At 32.9% G+C, this 18,974-nt stretch overlaps 1 protein-coding gene and 2 pseudogenes across 2 annotated transcripts; 2 read left to right on the top strand and 1 right to left on the bottom strand.

Annotated features, from left to right (window-relative positions):
• The first annotated feature begins 159 nt into the window (after window positions 1-159).
• Window positions 160-4,852, top strand: LOC149882410 (uncharacterized). Of its 2 annotated transcripts, none has more exons than XM_090066641.1 (10): window positions 160-1,031; window positions 1,280-1,572; window positions 1,695-1,907; window positions 2,169-2,408; window positions 2,622-2,698; window positions 2,827-3,032; window positions 3,109-3,438; window positions 3,671-3,829; window positions 4,096-4,288; window positions 4,449-4,852. In XM_090066641.1, the coding sequence occupies exons 1-10, from the start codon at window positions 303-305 to the stop codon at window positions 4,751-4,753; spliced, it is 2,745 nt and encodes a 914-aa protein (XP_089922767.1). In that variant the 5' UTR covers window positions 160-302; the 3' UTR covers window positions 4,754-4,852. The 2 variants fall into 2 exon arrangements, with proteins under 2 accessions (XP_089922767.1, XP_089922768.1); XM_090066642.1 differs by having other exon boundaries at window positions 4,096-4,188; window positions 4,449-4,745.
• A 3,616-nt stretch (window positions 4,853-8,468) lies between these two features.
• On the top strand, window positions 8,469-9,097 carry LOC149882409 (uncharacterized; annotated as a pseudogene).
• Window positions 9,098-15,310: 6,213 nt separating this feature from the next.
• LOC149882408 (uncharacterized) lies at window positions 15,311-15,939 on the bottom strand (annotated as a pseudogene).
• Window positions 15,940-18,974: the final 3,035 nt, after the last annotated feature.

The following is an 18,974-nucleotide window of genomic DNA, read 5'->3' as shown; positions in this document are numbered from 1 at the left end:
CCAGCCCCAAATATGAGGGCAATGAGTCAAATTTGTTATTTTTTTTTTTAATTTAAAATTTTTTATTTTATTCATCAATAAATTTCAAATTTGATTCAATAATCTCTTTTTGATCGGCTTCAATGACTTTATAAAGTTTACACCCCCCTCAAATTGAGGTTTTTGTGAAGTTCTATCATTCTGTTTGAAGTTCTATAACTTTCAAACGGGGATTTTGAGGGGTATATAACCTTAACCTTTTTGAAACCCGGAGTATTCAAATAAATGTATCAGAAGATTCTCAGTGTAGTCATCCAGAGAAAATGTGCATGAAGTGTTATACTTCTCTTAGAAACATCGAAAATAGAGGCAGTAAAGTTTTCAAAGCTCCAAAAATTTGGGTAAAATGTCCAACAGTTGAATGCAAATGTGTTTTTGGTATTCCTGGTCGAAAACCTCTATCTAATGTTGGGCAACCAAGAAAGGTTAAAAAATGGACAAAATTTCATATAAAATCATTTCTTGATTCATTGCCTATACAAGAAGATAAAGAAATTTTAACAGAACTAAACCATGAACTAAATCCACATATAGTTTTATGCATTTGTAAGATTTGTGGGGAAGTTATGAATCAGCCTGTCATGCTAAAGAACTGTCAACACTCATTCTGTAGCTTGTGCATTTTATCAAATGTTAAAGATAAATTAGAAAATGATTCAAATTGTCCATTATGTAAAACTAACATCACAATTGACAGCCTATCATATTCTGTCCATATATCTGAAATTATAAAACATTTAACTATTATATGCAAGAATTGTGACAAAAAAGTATTTTTGAAAGACAAAAATTTTGAAAATCATGACTGCAGAAAAATATCAAATAGCACCATAAATGAAAACAACCAATTAGTTAGCATAAACAGTTTTTACCAAATCACTGACACAAGTGAAATCCCACAAGAAGCCAATGATGCTGTTTTACATATCATTAAAAAAAAGTTGAATCAGTCCAAAACATCTACAATAGAATTTTCATCCGGTGGGCCTAGGGTAAGAAATATGTTTTAACTTTATAGCAAGTTAAATAGTGTTTACTTTTCTATTATGCTAGATATAATTATAATTATTAGAATTGTAGTAGTATTTAAACTTTATTACATCATTTTAATGCAATCTATATTTTAAGCAAGAGTAAACTAGTTTGATTTAGTTTTTTTAATATTAAATATAACTTATAAAAAAAAATATAAAATATTATTTTATTTTCTATTTTAAGTAATGTTTTGTTTAATTTACAGCCACTTTGTTTTGTTTCTGCTCCCAAAGCTTATAAAGATAGCGCAAACTGTAGTAACAGCACTCTAAGAAAAAGACAAAAATATTTATTGGAACAATTCAACCATACAGCTGGTAGTTCTAAGGACTCTAAAATCTGTCAAACAGCTGTAATGTTAAAGTCATATGATAATGATGAAGCAAATGAAATTTTAACTAAAGCCAATATTGGAAGAGTGGATTTAAATGCAGAAGAAATGGTTGCTTTAAAAGCTGATATGGGTATTCCTTGGAATAAATTGAAAACTATGGCTAGGTAAATATAAATATGGAACTTAAAATACTTTTTGTAATTTCGTTTTTTATTTGAGAACTTGTAGTTCATTTTTACAATTGTTTATAATTGCAAAACTTATTGCTTGTATATTATTATTCTAGGTGGTTAAATTCGAAAAATATTAAAACTGCTTCAAACAACAAACAAAGAGTTGTTGCAAAGGAATGGGCTGGAAATGATTTAGTTGTTTTAGATGGACCATTTACATTTCAAAATGAGAATAATAATGCTGTTGTTGAAATTAAACTAGCTCCTCGGGCATATATCAACGACCTACCTCAAAATATAGAAAACCTACTAAATCTTATGGAAAAGTAATAACTCATTAATTTGAGATATTTTTAATAAACACTTAAATTTATAAATTACTAGAAAAATAAAAGTTAATCTTTATACTAATTTGTATAAGATAAGTATATATATATATATATATATATATATATATATATATATATATATATATATATATATATATATATATATATATATATATATATATATATATATATATATATATATATATATATATATATATATGTATACAAACTTACAAATTTAAATGTTAATTCTTTAAGGTTTGACTTACTTAAACATGATGGGATTATAAAGGATGAAATACATATAAAAAATGGTGGTGATCATGGAGGTGGTTCTTTTAAAATGAGTTACCAAGTTGTTAATCAAAATCAGCCTAACTCAAAATCAAATAGTCTTGTGTTTAGTACTTTTGAAGCAAAAGACTATCGTGTCAATCTGAATGTTGGACTGTCTAGATATACACAGCAAGTTGATGAGTTGCAAAAAATGGTTTGGAAGTAAGTTAATATGTCACAGCAGTCACGGTTAATATTTGTTCTGAACAATAAAATATAATTTTTCAGAACAATTCATATTACTTTTTTTTTCTTGAGTTTCCACACATGTTTGGGTGGGTACTTTGTAATTAGTTTTAGGATGTTATTACTGTATCAAAGCTGTAAAATATTTATTCTCCATAAAGTCTTAGATAAAAAAACTTTTTTGTTTAGAAATCACCATTGTCGTGTTTTTATGTTTGGAGATTACGATTTTCTGTGCAGTGTATATGGAATCACAGGAGCTAGTGGTAAGTTTTTTTTCTACTATGAAATAAATAAATCATTATCCTAACAAATCTATTTCTGCAATTGAATAATTATTTTTTTAATCAGTCGTACAACACATTATTTATTACTTTTTTTCTTCATTTCACAGGTCGGCACTGCTGCCTCTTTTGTGACATAACAAAGGAAGAGATCAAAATAACTCCTGAAAATCGAAAACATAATGTTTCACATAGAACACTTTGTTCGTTAAGAGATAACTTTGAGTCTTTTCAGAGTTTTGGAGGAATTTTAAAGAATGCGAAGCTTTTCAACAATGTTATTGATCAATCTTTGTTTAATATTCCTCTGGATCAAGTAAATTAGTTCTTTTTATTTAAATAATGCTGTTATACTACAAAATAGTTACAGTTGTTTTTATTAATTTTAACAGGTTGCAGTGCCTGCATTACATATATCTCTGGGTATCTACTTGAAGTTTTTTATTATGTTAGAAGATGAGTGTCATTTAATTGATATAAAACTTGCTGGAGAACTTGCATTAAGAAATAAAACTATTGGTAAAGCAGAATTTGACAAGTTTATTTCCATGCATGTCCAATCAAGTCTTTTGAATAGCATTATTACAGATTGTCTAGAAAAAATTACTCTTCTGCAAGACACAGTTGGAATACAAGTTTTGCGTGATCCAGAAAGAGCAGAAGATATTTTGAAAATATATAAACCAAGAATTCTTTATTATGAATTGAGAAAAAACGAAAAGGTATTGTTTTTCAGTAAAAAATATGAATCATTAAATTTACTATTAATCAAAATTTATAGATAAAACTTGCTTTAAAACTTTGTTCAAACTAGGATAATACAATTTAATAAAGAGGATGAAGTTTTTCTTACTTTAAGTTATCAATAATTTTTTTAATTTGTACAAATATAATTAAAAGATTAAATATCTGTAAATTTTGTCTACCTAATTTAATTAAAAAACATATTATTAGTCAATAGAGCTACAAAGTTTACACGAATGTAACGAACTAGACAAAGTGTCAGGACCATGCATTCAAAAACTAGATGAAATATTGAAAGAAAATAAAGTTGAAAGGCAAGCCTATCATGGGAAATGTTTTGTAGGAAACCATGTTCACAAAATGCTTAAGGTTGTTGTTTTAATACTGTAAATACATATATATATATATATATATATATATATATATATATATATATATATATATATATATATATATATATATATATATATATATATATATATATATATAATGCATATATGTGTATATACAACAAACTGTTTTATTATATATAATAAAAAAGTGTATTGCATAAAATAATATATTTAATGCTCAATGCTAATAATGCCTTGATTTATGAATTGATTTGACTTTTTTTGATATTTTTTTATTTATAGCATCAACCATTGCTTGACTTATGCAATTCGATTCCAAAGCTAGTTGTAGACCTTGGATTTATAGATACTGGTGTTCACTTACAATCTATTGATGTGAGCCAGAAATTTAAAAAGTTATTTTCATATTATTCTAAGTGTCATAATATTATGAATAGTTCACACTATTTCAAAGATAATGATATTCAGGAGCTTGGTAAATATTTAACTGACTTTTTCGATTTTACTCTTGTAAATTTTTATCTTGATTGTAAATTATAATACCTAAACTACCTCTTGTTATTTTTACAGTATGATATTATTGAGTATTATTTTTCTTTATGTATTGTATAATGGAAAATTTCGTCAATTTTTAGATTTAGCAATCAAAAAACTCATGGAATTTTATAGATTTACATGGCCAGATGCTTCTGTAACACCTAAAATGCATTTACTTGAAAACCATGTATATCAGTTTATTGAAAAATGGAGATTAGGAATCGGTGTGTATGGTGAACAAGGTGGTGAAAGTTTACACGCCGAATTCAACAATCTTAATAGATTATTCTGGCATATGAAGGGTTGTAGTCGGCTAGAAAGCACTGTTAAAGAACATTTTTTAAGAAATCATCCTAAAGCAAAAGATATAAAGCCAATTGTAAAAAAAAGAAAAATGAGTTAATAAAATTTTACAAATATTTTTGTAAAAGAATTTTAAAATTAGTTGAAAATTTGTTATAAATTTTAAAAGTTTAAAAGAAAAACAAATTCCTAATTTAAATTTCATTTTCAAATTGACCTTATTGATTTTAACCCTTAAGCATAAATAAGCTAACCTTACATTTTTTTCAGTCAAAAAAATAAAATAATTTTTGCCTAACGTTATATAAATTATCTCGATTTAAAAAAATGACTGGTGAAAATGATTAATATAAAATTTTTCCTTAGAGTATCGAGAATAAGAATATGTTTTAATTTTTATCCAAAAAATTTTCAGTCGCAAGATATTCTTTAAATAAGTGAGGGGATGCTGTTTTTTTTTCACCTAAAAACTTAATTATTTTAAACAAAAAAATCTCTTACTTTACGACTTATTATTATTATTTTTTTTAATTTAATAAAGAGCTTATCAATTATATAACTTAAAAACTTTTTATTTTTTTGATTGCGAAGACTAAATAGACATTTAGAAAGGAAATCAATCACTAAAGTTTTTAGTTTTTACGGAAAAACTGCTCCGCCATTTTTTTTTATTTTTTATATAGTGTAATTTAATGCGCATGCTCACAATAACATCCTACGCTTAAATCACCGTGCAAGGCATCCTTTAAAAGATACACTCTCTAGTTCAGTTTTACCAATATGTCAAGGCTGGTGTCATGTTGGCTGTGCAGGTGTTAATCAAAAACAGACACAATATATCTGAAACTTTTGCCAAAAATAATGCTTTTATGTATTTTATTTTACAATATTTAGTGCGGTTGTTCTTAAAACAGATATGGTATATATTATTTTACATTATTTAGTATAACTATCTTTAATACCTACCTTCCTCCTATATTCTAATCTTAAACATACAATTTAAATAAAAATTGTACCATATGTGGTGATACCTGTTTTCGGCATTTTCCAGAAGAAAAAAAAGTTCAAGTTGCATAGAGTTTATTAAATGAAAAACTTCATTTCATTGTATTATGGGCAGTTAGGTGTTAAGGTGAGTTTCCACTTTCCGTTTTAGGCACGGGAAAGGGAAAGGGACAGGAAAATTAATCACGTGAGCATGCGCAATTTGTAACTTAGTTTTGAAAATAAATCACGCGCATGCTCACATGATTAATTTTCCCATCCCTTTCCCTTTCCCGTAGCTAAAACGGATGAGTGGAAACTCACCTTCAGGTTATGTTATATCAGAATATTTCCAATTGCTGGTTTTATAAAAACCATTCCTTTTAATCAGTTCTTTAAATCCCTTAAATCTAAAATCATAAAATATTTGTAAAGCTGTAAAGTAAGTGAAATCAAGAAAGTGGTACAATATCGGATTACAATGGTAAAATTAAAGATCTAGTTTCCTTAATTGTACTCTTAGCGCTATTTTTTTAATTTGATTCTTCGAGACTTAACGCTTTTTAAATTTTGAGTTTTTTTAACATCTTTACAACAAACAATCCCTAAATTATGAAATCCGATTGAAAACCCATGTTTTCACTCAGTAGATTACCTACATTTTTTAGTTTTGTCTTAGGGGGTACAATATTGGCAACCTTACTCTACAGTGCCTTGAAAATGGAATGAATCAATCATGTTCAAGATTGCTATTTTTGTATATTATGTTAGTTTATGTTAATTCCAGTAAATGTCGGCTAGGCAAAAATGACCAAAAACTTTTTACTCAAATTTTCCTTCAACCTCGGCTCCAGTGCATCATAGTGAACATTTTCCTTACTTTCTTGTCTTAAATTGAATGATTCTAAAGTGTCCGCTCCAGTTCATCATTTTCCTTACCTTCTCGTCTTGAACTGAATGATTCTAAAAAAATCTATATTAGAAACTTTTAGTGCTGGCAGTGACAGCGAAGACCACGTTATCAAATCAATATGTAATAAACCATAGCTCATTAAGTTAAAAGACGTAATTAATTAGAAGCTGAATTTATCCAGAAACCAAACAGAAATTGTAGCTTCCCAGTTGAAAAAGTGATGACTGGAGAGAAATACTTTAGTAAATGTTCAAAATAGCATTTAGAAAGTGTCATGAAGTATTTTATTGTTTTATCGCTAAAGAAGACCGCCTCTGTTCTTGATAGAATTCTTTAAAGAAGTTCGAATCATGTACATTCTGACCAGCGTTTTTTCATACACGTAGTTCTACAAAATTAAGAAAACGTGAAAATGGTGTTTGAGAGTTTGACGTAATGAGTGGCAAATAAAATTTATCTGTAAATTAAAAAGATACATAAAAAAGCCATTTTTATTCAGAAATTTATAATTTAAAATTTAGAAGAAAGGAAAACATTAATATTGTCAAGTTACAAAAAAAAAAAAATTTCTTCGGCACCATGACGACGAATGTGGGTCCTCTCTTCTTTTTGAAAAATTTCCAGGATTTATATTTTTTGGCACAAAATTGTTGTTCCGTCTCTTGAAGTACTGGTGGACATGCTCTAAAAACTTTTTTATGCAACATTCTAAGAAGCTTCCTACACTTTGGTCGGGCTACTCTTTTCTGTAGTTCGGATAACAGAGGTCTCTTAGATTTTTTATAACATCTAATGTTGGAATATTTTTTAAAAATAGCGCTGCTGTATTGATGGATGCAAACAAATGATCTGGCGACGCGTCTTTGGGAACAACCGGAACAATGACTGAATTTTTTTTTAAAATCTGCGATAGATATATGTCAACTTTGGTCACTATTTTAATCGGTCTACGAATTCCAGGTGTCCTCTTGAGATCTCAAATAAAACAGACATTTAATTGCATTTAATTGTTTTTAATTGTATCCCATTGTTAAAACATGGTTATAAATTTGCTTATTAAATAAATGAGTTATCTCAATAAAACTAGTATAACTCATCTTTAATGATATCAAGTTTTTCCATCTTTAATTTTAATAAAGTTTTCCATCTTTAATTTTACCAAATTTTGCCTTCTTTAATTTTACCAAACTTTGCCGTCTTTAATTTTACCAAACTTTGCCGTCTTTAATTTTACCAAACTTTGCCGTCTTTAATTTTACCAAACTTTGCCGTCTTTAATTTTACCAAACTTTGCCGTCTTTAATTTTACCAAACTTTGCCGTCTTTAATTTTACCAAACTTTGCCGTCTTTAATTTTACCAAACTTTGCCGTCTTTAATTTTACCTTTAATGTTACTCATCTTTAATGTTACCAAACTTTTGCCAAACTTTTGATACTACCAAACTTTGCCAATGTAAAATGAAACAACCAAAATTTAATTTTGACTTTTTTTAATTAAAACTTTTCAACTAAAATAAAATTAACAGCAATACTTAAAAAATAACGTTGCACAATCAAATTAACTTCAAAACTTCAACACACCGCCATTTTAGGTGTGCTTTCGTTGCTTTTGTATTTTTTATTTTTTTTTGTTTTTGGTTTTTTTTTCTGTGCGTCGTCTGAGTATGCCAAACGATTTTGGTGAACTTTTCGCAGAAACGAAACGCGTTTCCTCCAACGAAGCACTTGTTACCTCGTTATTACTTTTTCAGCCCTCGTGTAGCACATTACTCGCTAATTAGTGCAGTTGTTATTTCCACAACTGCCCATTGAAATCGCCTATAAAAACGCGCTTCGCAAACGTAAGTTCAAACGCAAGCAAGTTCAAACGCAAAGCACAAGCGAATTCAAAAAAAACCTTCAAACCGCTTGACAATCATGGCAACCAAGATAGTTTTCATCGCAGCTTGTGTTCTGGCTGTCACAGCAAACGCAGTGCGTGTAGTGCAAGACCAAGACGACGGCTACGAACACCAGAACACCGACTACGGACACGAGAAAACAGACTACGAACCCAAGAAAACCGACTACGAACCCAAGAAAACCGACTAAGAACCCAAGGAAACCGACTACGAACCCAAAAAAACCGACTACGAACCCAAGAATATCGACTACCAACCAAAACGCGTTATTTGTGTCGGTAAGAGATTTATTGAGAATTTGCTTCAGCAAAACTTACCTAAGAATGTCGCGCTTTTGTTTTTTAACCGAGTTGCGTATTTGGCTAGAGCGCGCTAAACTTGCTATTTTGTTTTTGAGCCAAGAAGCTCACCGTTTAATCTTGTCTTTGAACTTTAGGTGTCGACGTTACAAACGACTGCATCTATCGTGCTGACGGCAACTACGCTATTGACAGCGAGCCTCGATCTGGTTACGTAGCATGTGTCAACAAAAGAGCCATATGCATGCCATGTCCATACGGATTAGTCTTTTGCGCCAGAGCTGGTTACCGTGGTCTCGGACAATGCCTCGGAAAGTATGATGAATGCCCACCGCGACCCTACTGATTGTAATTATGTTCGAAATAACAATGATGCTAGAATGTTTTGAGCAGTGTTCGTTTTTTTTATTAGTGTTTTATGAGTGCGCGGCTAGACCGATGTTGCACGGTTTGCGAAGATCCTAAGTGATCTATTCCGGGATCATTCGGGAGATGGGAGAAAAAGTTAAAAAAAAGGATAAAATAAATGAATAAAAAAAAGATAATAAGAAGACCTACGGCGGCAGCAACAGCTCGACAAGCAATGTTACAAACTTAAGAAACCCTAAGTGAAACGGTCTTTCCCACTTTGTTAACCGATAGATGCGTTGCAGGCCAAAAACCTTGAGCCTGGTAGAACCCGCCCGCGTCAGTGCGAAAGCTTTGCTTTCAGCTCAAAATTAGATTTAACTTTCTCTCTCTCTCTCTCTCTCTGCGCGATTTTTAAGTCGCAAACGTTTCAAAAAGTCTTTTCGACTTGTAAGCTCAGCAAAGGACTGTTCTTTCGGCAAAATCGGCCAGTCGGAAAACACCTTTGACGTTCGCTCGGCACAAACCTAAAGTTAACACCGCGGTCTTTCGGCTAGCGGTTTCGCGTCGACAGATAGTTGGCGGCGCATTGGTCGCGCTTTCACGGCCGAATATTAATGCTGCTCGTCCACATAGGCGGCCATCCTGTTAAAGAGAGGCCAGTTTGTTGACGATTAACCGATCGTGCAAAGCAAAGGGGAGAAAGATCGGCTTTGTTTTAGCTCAACTCTGTTCAGAAATTGTTTTACCAAATGCTAGCGGCGCAGTTTGCCACTTGGCCATTCACACGAATCGGCTACTTTCAACATCGCTTCTGACCCTTGCAACTTAGTCACAAAACCACGAACAAAGACACTCGCCATAATATTTCTCATAACCATGATGTTCACCGTAATGTTCGACGGTAGTTCTTTAAACCACTGAAGAGGTGCTGAACGAAATTGCAACAGCTTAAAACTTAGGGTTTTTTTTTTTTTTTTAATGTTTACAACGCTTTGTTGTACATGCGCATGAACAAGAATTAAACTCAGCTGCGTGTTTTTGTCATTTTTTGAAATTTACTTTCTTCTAAAGCGATATCGAGTTATCAGGCTCCTTTGCTTCTGAAGATGAGTGCAGTTTTGTTGGTAACTGTAAACTAAACCCTGACACAAGTTTTGATGATTAAGTAAGAGAGTTACGTTACATTATGATAAACTACAAGAATAACAAGTTGTTACGGCTTGTCGTAGTATGTTACAAATCTGCCATCAAGCATCTAACTAAAGAAGCGAATCTGCTATTAAGTAAATGACTAAAGAAATAAAGGAAAGTAGGTAAACTAGAAATACAACGGGCTATAACCGTTTCTAATGCTTTTCATTTTTTAAGCTTACGGGAGAGAATTCACACCTCGCGAATGAAATGCGAAAAACAAAGGAACGCAAAACTTGCAGTGATCAAAAAGCAGTTGCCCTTCTACCGATTGCACCGTACATAAACGTGTTGCTTCCCGATCAAACCTTGGTAACCTTACGCATATCGCGAGGTTAGGATTATTTTGTTCTAGCTCCCGTTTTTAAAGTTGGCAGAAAATGAGTTATTAGCTTTAGTTAGTAATGATTGCTTTTAAAATACGCTTTGTTTTATAAAACTTTTTTCTAAATAATTTGTTTAAACGTTCTTTAAAAATCAAAGCTAAAATTTTAAATAACTTTTACTTTTGGAAAAAAAAGCCAAAACTTTCCCCCGTAGTTTAAACTTGGAGATAGAAGAAAATAACTCTAACCTCGCCATATTGTATTTTTAGCGGCCTGTTAAAGAAAAGAAACAAAGCGCTTCTATCTTTTTTTTGTTGATTCAAATTTCTTCAAAGCTAGATGCCTTAAGTTCTTTAGTTCAAGTTTTTTATAAATAGATCCTAACGAGTTGTTGGTTCTTCTAACTCCATAACATCAAGTAGGGCTTACGCATGACAAAAAGAAACAATCTGGAGAAGAAATGATCAAGGTTCTTATGCATGGCTACCACGGCATAAATCTGGCTTACGGAGAGCTGCAATTGGTAAATATGATAATATAAACACGATATAAATAATATAACAATATAAATAACAATATAATATGATATAAAATATGATAGTATGATAATACGATAATAATATCTTAAGACTTTTTGTTGTTATTGATGTGTTTTGGGAAATACTGCTCAAGCGCACAGTTTAATGCGTTTTACAAAACTTATTACTAAAGTAAAGAACAGCTAAATATTGCTGATTTAATTTTAACTTGCAGCAGTTCTTCGTGTGCTTTTACTTACTGCGGAGTTTGAAAATAGCGATTTCTGGAACAAAAGAATCACAAATGCGAAATCGAGCGCTAGCTAAGTTGAAGTGATCAACAGTTCGAAAAGACGTTATGAAAAATGTTTGAACTTATAACGCTAAGTAGTTTAATATGAGTAAGCTTTGAATAAGACATTTATTCATTTCTAAAATTTTAACGATTTGTATTAGCGTTTTACTGATGCTTTATTCGAAGCATAAAAAAAAAAAAGAAAAAGGTAAATAAGAGAAAGACCGTGTCTTCTTGAGTGCGTGCGTGCGTCAAAGTGCACTCGAAAAAGCAACGCCTTCTCAACTCTGCAGTGAGCATTAAAGAAACCAAGCTGAACTGCTTTCCGATCTGCATGCCGGAATCCAACGCATTTTGTTTTCACTCCTAAGTAGGCTTATGCGCTTGTTCATTTTTCTTTCGGCCAATTTAGGTGTGCTTTCGTTGCTTTTGTATTTTTTATTTTTTTTTGTTTTTGGTTGTTTTTTTCTGTGCGTCGTCTGAGTATGCGCTTGTGCCAAACAATTATGGTGAACTTTTCGCAGAAACGAAACGCGTTTCCTCCAACGAAGCACTTGTTACCTCGTTATTACTTTTTCAGCCCTCGTGTAGCACATTACTCGCTAATTAGTGCAGTTGTTATATCCACAACTGCCCATTGAAATCGCCTATAAAAACGCGCTTCGCAAACGTAAGTTCAAACGCAAGCAAGTTCAAACGCAAAGCACAAGCGAATTCAAAAAAAACCTTCAAACCGCTTGACAATCATGGCAACCAAGATAGTTTTCATCGCAGCTTGTGTTCTGGCTGTCACAGCAAACGCAGTGCGTGTAGTGCAAGACCAAGACGACGGCTACGAACACCAGAACACCGACTACGGACACGAGAAAACAGACTACGAACCCAAGAAAACCGACTACGAACCCAAGAAAACAGACTACGAACCCAAGAAAACAGACTACGAACCCAAAAAAACCGACTACGAACCCAAGAAAACCGACTACGAACCCAAGGAAACCGACTACGAACCCAAGAAAACCGACTACGAACCCAAGGAAACCGACTACGAACCCAAGAAAACCGACTACGAACCCAAGAACATTGACTACGAACCCAGGAAAACCGACTACGAACCCAAGAATATCGACTACCAACCAAAACGCGTTATTTGTGTCGGTAAGAGATTTATTGAGAATTTGCTTCAGCAAAACTTACCTAAGAATGTTGCGCTTTTGTTTTTTAACCGAGTTGCGTATTTGGCTAGAGCGCGCTAAACTTGCTTTTTTGTTTTTGAGCCAAGAAGCTCATCGTTTAATCTTGTCTTTGAACTTTAGGTGTCGACGTTACAAACGACTGCATCTATCGTGCTGACGGCAACTACGCTATTGACAGCGAGCCTCGATCTGGTTACGTAGCATGTGTCAACAAAAGAGCCATATGCATGCCATGTCCATACGGATTAGTCTTTTGCGCCAAAGCTGGTTACCGTGGTCTCGGACAATGCCTCGGAAAGTATGATGAATGCCCGCCGCGACCCTACTGATTGTAGTTATGTTCAAAATAACAATTATGCTAGATTGTTTTGAGCAGTGCACTATGGGACAAAAGTATACAAATTTTGCACAAAAATATTTTTGATAATTATTTTGTTTGTTTATGCCAGCAAATGTCATTACATAAACCCCATATTGGTTTTCATCGGAATATTTGAAAAATTTAAGATTTGAAGATTGGACTTAGTCCTGACAAAGGATTTTCTGGGTTGGTTCCTTACTGCATAACTCCATCCATATTTCAATTTTTTGATATGTTCTCAATAAAAAGTAAATGAAAAATAGTTTGGTTTTTTTATTACAGCATTAACAATTATATTATAAGATATTATAAGTAGGTAGATATTGCAGTTATTTAGTAATTAATAAATATGCAAAATTTACTGCTAAATATCTAAGCCCATGTCTTCAAAATAGTCAATAATAGAACCTTCATTTAAATCTATGAAACTTGATTCCTTAGTTGTAGTGTCCCAATCAGCCTCTTGTTCATAATTTTTAAATAATAGGAAATTTTTGACAGCACCTGATACCTGGTGTTTAATCCTTTTCATTCTCACATCCAGTTTTGCTGAAGACACTGCAGGGTCCGCTGAATCTAATGCTCGATTAAATACATCGAGCAAATTACTTTTACGAGAACACTTTCGAGAATGATATCTTCAATTCTGCCTATAGTACTTGTTACAAGATTCAGCTCCCTCTTCACCAAAAAATCCAGGTGATAATGGTAGTGTCATAATAATGTTTTTTGAACGACAAAGAATTTTATGAAGAGAGGCAGGCATGTTGAACCATTTATATTTACTAATAAATAAGGAATATGTATCATGGCAGAAGGACCCAAATTTTTCAAAGATCAAATGTTCGTAACAATTAAGGGCAGCAAGAATTTTTACTTAAAAACGAGTTATACTTAAACAAATATTTTGTGCATGTAAGCTTTCAGAAGTAATCTTTAATGCAAATCATAAAGATGATCACATGTATGTATTAGCAAGGCCGTAGATAACTTTTTTGATGTTTGAGCTAAGCAACTTTGAAACATGAAGAAAACTCCATATTTAAGTAGGTTCATATATATAAGGAATGAGGATGCTACGCAAAAAATTGCGGTGATTGGAGACTGGGAACAACAAAAACCCCAAAACGTTAGCCCCCCAGCCCCAAATATGAGGGCAATGAGTCAAATTTGTTATTTTTTTTTTTAATTTAAAATTTTTTATTTTATTCATCAATAAATTTCAAATTTGATTCAATAATCTCTTTTTGATCGGCTTCAATGACTTTATAAAGTTTACACCCCCCTCAAATTGAGGTTTTTGTGAAGTTCTATCATTCTGTTTGAAGTTCTATAACTTTCAAACGGGGATTTTGAGGGGTATATAACCTTAACCTTTTTGAAACCCGGAGTATTCACCTTTCATTCGGTACCAAAATAATTGATACTTTTTGATACTATAAAGAATGCGGGTCTTGTTAAGCCAAAAATTTGGTAATAACCCCAAATTCCGTGGTTGCAAGGGTCAGAAGCGATGTTGAAAGTAGCCGATTCGTGTGAATGGCCAAGTGGCAAACCGCGCCGCTAGCATTTGGTAAAACAATTTCTGAACAGAGTTGAGCTAAAACAAAGCCGATCTTTCTCCCCTTTGCTTTGCACGATCGGTTAATCGTCAACAAACTTGCCTCTCTTTAACAGGATGGCCGCCTATGTGGACGAGCAGCATTAATATTCGGCCGTGAAAGCGCGACCAATGCGCCGCCAACTATCTGTCGACGCGAAACCGCTAGCCGAAAGACCGCGGTGTTAACTTTAGGTTTGTGCCGAGCGAACGTCAAAGGTGTTTTCCGACTGGCCGATTTTGCCGAAAGAACAGTCCTTTGCTGAGCTTACAAGTCGAAAAGACTTTTTGAAACGTTTGCGACTTAAAAATCGCGCAGAGAGAGAGAGAGAGAGAGAAAGTTAAATCTAATTTTGAGCTGAAAGCAAAGCTTTCGCACTGACGCGGGCGGGTTCTACCAGGCTCAAGGTTTTTGGCCTGCAACGCATCTATCGGTTAACAAAGTGGGAAAGACCGTTTCACTTAGGGTTTCTTAAGTTTGTAACATTGCTTGTCGAGCTGTTGCTGCCGCCGTAGGTCTTCTTATTATCTTTTTTTTATTCATTTATTTTATCCTTTTTTTTAACTTTTTCTCCCATCTCCCGAATGATCCCGGAATAGATCACTTAGGATCTTCGCAAACCGTGCAACATCGGTCTAGCCGCGCACTCATAAAACACTAATAAAAAAAACGAACACTGCTCAAAACATTCTAGCATCATTGTTATTTCGAACATAATTACAATCAGTAGGGTCGCGGTGGGCATTCATCATACTTTCCGAGGCATTGTCCGAGACCACGGTAACCAGCTCTGGCGCAAAAGACTAATCCGTATGGACATGGCATGCATATGGCTCTTTTGTTGACACATGCTACGTAACCAGATCGAGGCTCGCTGTCAATAGCGTAGTTGCCGTCAGCACGATAGATGCAGTCGTTTGTAACGTCGACACCTAAAGTTCAAAGACAAGATTAAACGGTGAGCTTCTTGGCTCAAAAACAAAATAGCAAGTTTAGCGCGCTCTAGCCAAATACGCAACTCGGTTAAAAAACAAAAGCGCGACATTCTTAGGTAAGTTTTGCTGAAGCAAATTCTCAATAAATCTCTTACCGACACAAATAACGCGTTTTGGTTGGTAGTCGATATTCTTGGGTTCGTAGTCGGTTTTTTTGGGTTCGTAGTCGGTTTCCTTGGGTTCTTAGTCGGTTTTCTTGGGTTCGTAGTCGGTTTTCTTGGGTTCGTAGTCTGTTTTCTCGTGTCCGTAGTCGGTGTTCTGGTGTTCGTAGCCGTCGTCTTGGTCTTGCACTACACGCACTGCGTTTGCTGTGACAGCCAGAACACAAGCTGCGATGAAAACTATCTTGGTTGCCATGATTGTCAAGCGGTTTGAAGGTTTTTTTTGAATTCGCTTGTGCTTTGCGTTTGAACTTGCTTGCGTTTGAACTTACGTTTGCGAAGCGCGTTTTTATAGGCGATTTCAATGGGCAGTTGTGGAAATAACAACTGCACTAATTAGCGAGTAATGTGCTACACGAGGGCTGAAAAAGTAATAACGAGGTAACAAGTGCTTCGTTGGAGGAAACGCGTTTCGTTTCTGCGAAAAGTTCACCAAAATCGTTTGGCATACTCAGACGACGCACAGAAAAAAAAACCAAAAACAAAAAAAAATAAAAAATACAAAAGCAACGAAAGCACACCTAAAATGGCGGTGTGTTGAAGTTTTGAAGTTAATTTGATTGTGCAACGTTATTTTTTAAGTATTGCTGTTAATTTTATTTTAGTTGAAAAGTTTTAATTAAAAAAAGTCAAAATTAAATTTTGGTTGTTTCATTTTACATTGGCAAAGTTTGGTAGTATCAAAAGTTTGGCAAAAGTTTGGTAACATTAAAGATGAGTAACATTAAAGGTAAAATTAAAGACGGCAAAGTTTGGTAAAATTAAAGACGGCAAAGTTTGGTAAAATTAAAGACGGCAAAGTTTGGTAAAATTAAAGACGGCAAAGTTTGGTAAAATTAAAGACGGCAAAGTTTGGTAAAATTAAAGACGGCAAAGTTTGGTAAAATTAAAGACGGCAAAGTTTGGTAAAATTAAAGACGGCAAAGTTTGGTAAAATTAAAGAAGGCAAAATTTGGTAAAATTAAAGATGGAAAACTTTATTAAAATTAAAGATGGAAAAACTTGATATCATTAAAGATGAGTTATACTAGTTTTATTGAGATAACTCATTTATTTAATAAGCAAATTTATAACCATGTTTTAACAATGGGATACAATTAAAAACAATTAAATGCAATTAAATGTCTGTTTTATTTGAGATCTCAAGAGGACACCTGGAATTCGTAGACCGATTAAAATAGTGACCAAAGTTGACATATATCTATCGCAGATTTTAAAAAAAAATTCAGTCATTGTTCCGGTTGTTCCCAAAGACGCGTCGCCAGATCATTTGTTTGCATCCATCAATACAGCAGCGCTATTTTTAAAAAATATTCCAACATTAGATGTTATAAAAAATCTAAGAGACCTCTGTTATCCGAACTACAGAAAAGAGTAGCCCGACCAAAGTGTAGGAAGCTTCTTAGAATGTTGCATAAAAAAGTTTTTAGAGCATGTCCACCAGTACTTCAAGAGACGGAACAACAATTTTGTGCCAAAAAATATAAATCCTGGAAATTTTTCAAAAAGAAGAGAGGACCCACATTCGTCGTCATGGTGCCGAAGAAATTTTTTTTTTTTTGTAACTTGACAATATTAATGTTTTCCTTTCTTCTAAATTTTAAATTATAAATTTCTGAATAAAAATGGCTTTTTTATGTATCTTTTTAATTTACAGATAAATTTTATTTGCCACTCATTACGTCAAACTCTCAAACACCATTTTCACGTTTTCTTAATTTTGTAGAACTACGTGTATGAAAAAACGCTGGTCAGAATGTACATGATTCGAACTTCTTTAAAGAATTCTATCAAGAACAGAGGCGGTCTTCTTTAGCGATAAAACAATAAAATACTTCATGACACTTTCTAAATGCTATTTTGAACATTTACTAAAGTATTTCTCTCCAGTCATCACTTTTTCAACTGGGAAGCTACAATTTCTGTTTGGTTTCTGGATAAATTCAGCTTCTAATTAATTACGTCTTTTAACTTAATGAGCTATGGTTTATTACATATTGATTTGATAACGTGGTCTTCGCTGTCACTGCCAGCACTAAAAGTTTCTAATATAGATTTTTTTAGAATCATTCAGTTCAAGACGAGAAGGTAAGGAAAATGATGAACTGGAGCGGACACTTTAGAATCATTCAATTTAAGACAAGAAAGTAAGGAAAATGTTCACTATGATGCACTGGAGCCGAGGTTGAAGGAAAATTTGAGTAAAAAGTTTTTGGTCATTTTTGCCTAGCCGACATTTACTGGAATTAACATAAACTAACATAATATACAAAAATAGCAATCTTGAACATGATTGATTCATTCCATTTTCAAGGCACTGTAGAGTAAGGTTGCCAATATTGTACCCCCTAAGACAAAACTAAAAAATGTAGGTAATCTACTGAGTGAAAACATGGGTTTTCAATCGGATTTCATAATTTAGGGATTGTTTGTTGTAAAGATGTTAAAAAAACTCAAAATTTAAAAAGCGTTAAGTCTCGAAGAATCAAATTAAAAAAATAGCGCTAAGAGTACAATTAAGGAAACTAGATCTTTAATTTTACCATTGTAATCCGATATTGTACCACTTTCTTGATTTCACTTACTTTACAGCTTTACAAATATTTTATGATTTTAGATTTAAGGGATTTAAAGAACTGATTAAAAGGAATGGTTTTTATAAAACCAGCAATTGGAAATATTCTGATATAACATAACCTGAAGGTGAGTTTCCACTCATCCGTTTTAGCTACGGGAAAGGGAAAGGGATGGGAAAATTAATCATGTGAGCATGCGCGTGATTTATTTTCAAAACTAAGTTACAAATTGCGCATGCTCACGTGATTAATTTTCCTGTCCCTTTCCCTTTCCCGTGCCTAAAACGGAAAGTGGAAACTCACCTTAACACCTAACTGCCCATAATACAATGAAATGAAGTTTTTCATTTAATAAACTCTATGCAACTTGAACTTTTTTTTCTTCTGGAAAATGCCGAAAACAGGTATCACCACATATGGTACAATTTTTATTTAAATTGTATGTTTAAGATTAGAATATAGGAGGAAGGTAGGTATTAAAGATAGTTATACTAAATAATGTAAAATAATATATACCATATCTGTTTTAAGAACAACCGCACTAAATATTGTAAAATAAAATACATAAAAGCATTATTTTTGGCAAAAGTTTCAGATATATTGTGTCTGTTTTTGATTAACACCTGCACAGCCAACATGACACCAGCCTTGACAT

The sequence above is a fragment of the Hydra viridissima genome, unplaced genomic scaffold (genome assembly GCF_058129835.1).
Source record: "Hydra viridissima isolate aposymbiotic clone 2 unplaced genomic scaffold, HvirCarnegie_v1 scaffold_11, whole genome shotgun sequence".
NCBI lineage: Eukaryota > Metazoa > Cnidaria > Hydrozoa > Anthoathecata > Hydridae > Hydra > Hydra viridissima.
The sequence above is the reverse complement of the archived record's forward strand: the minus strand, read 5'-3'. Positions and strand labels throughout refer to the sequence as shown.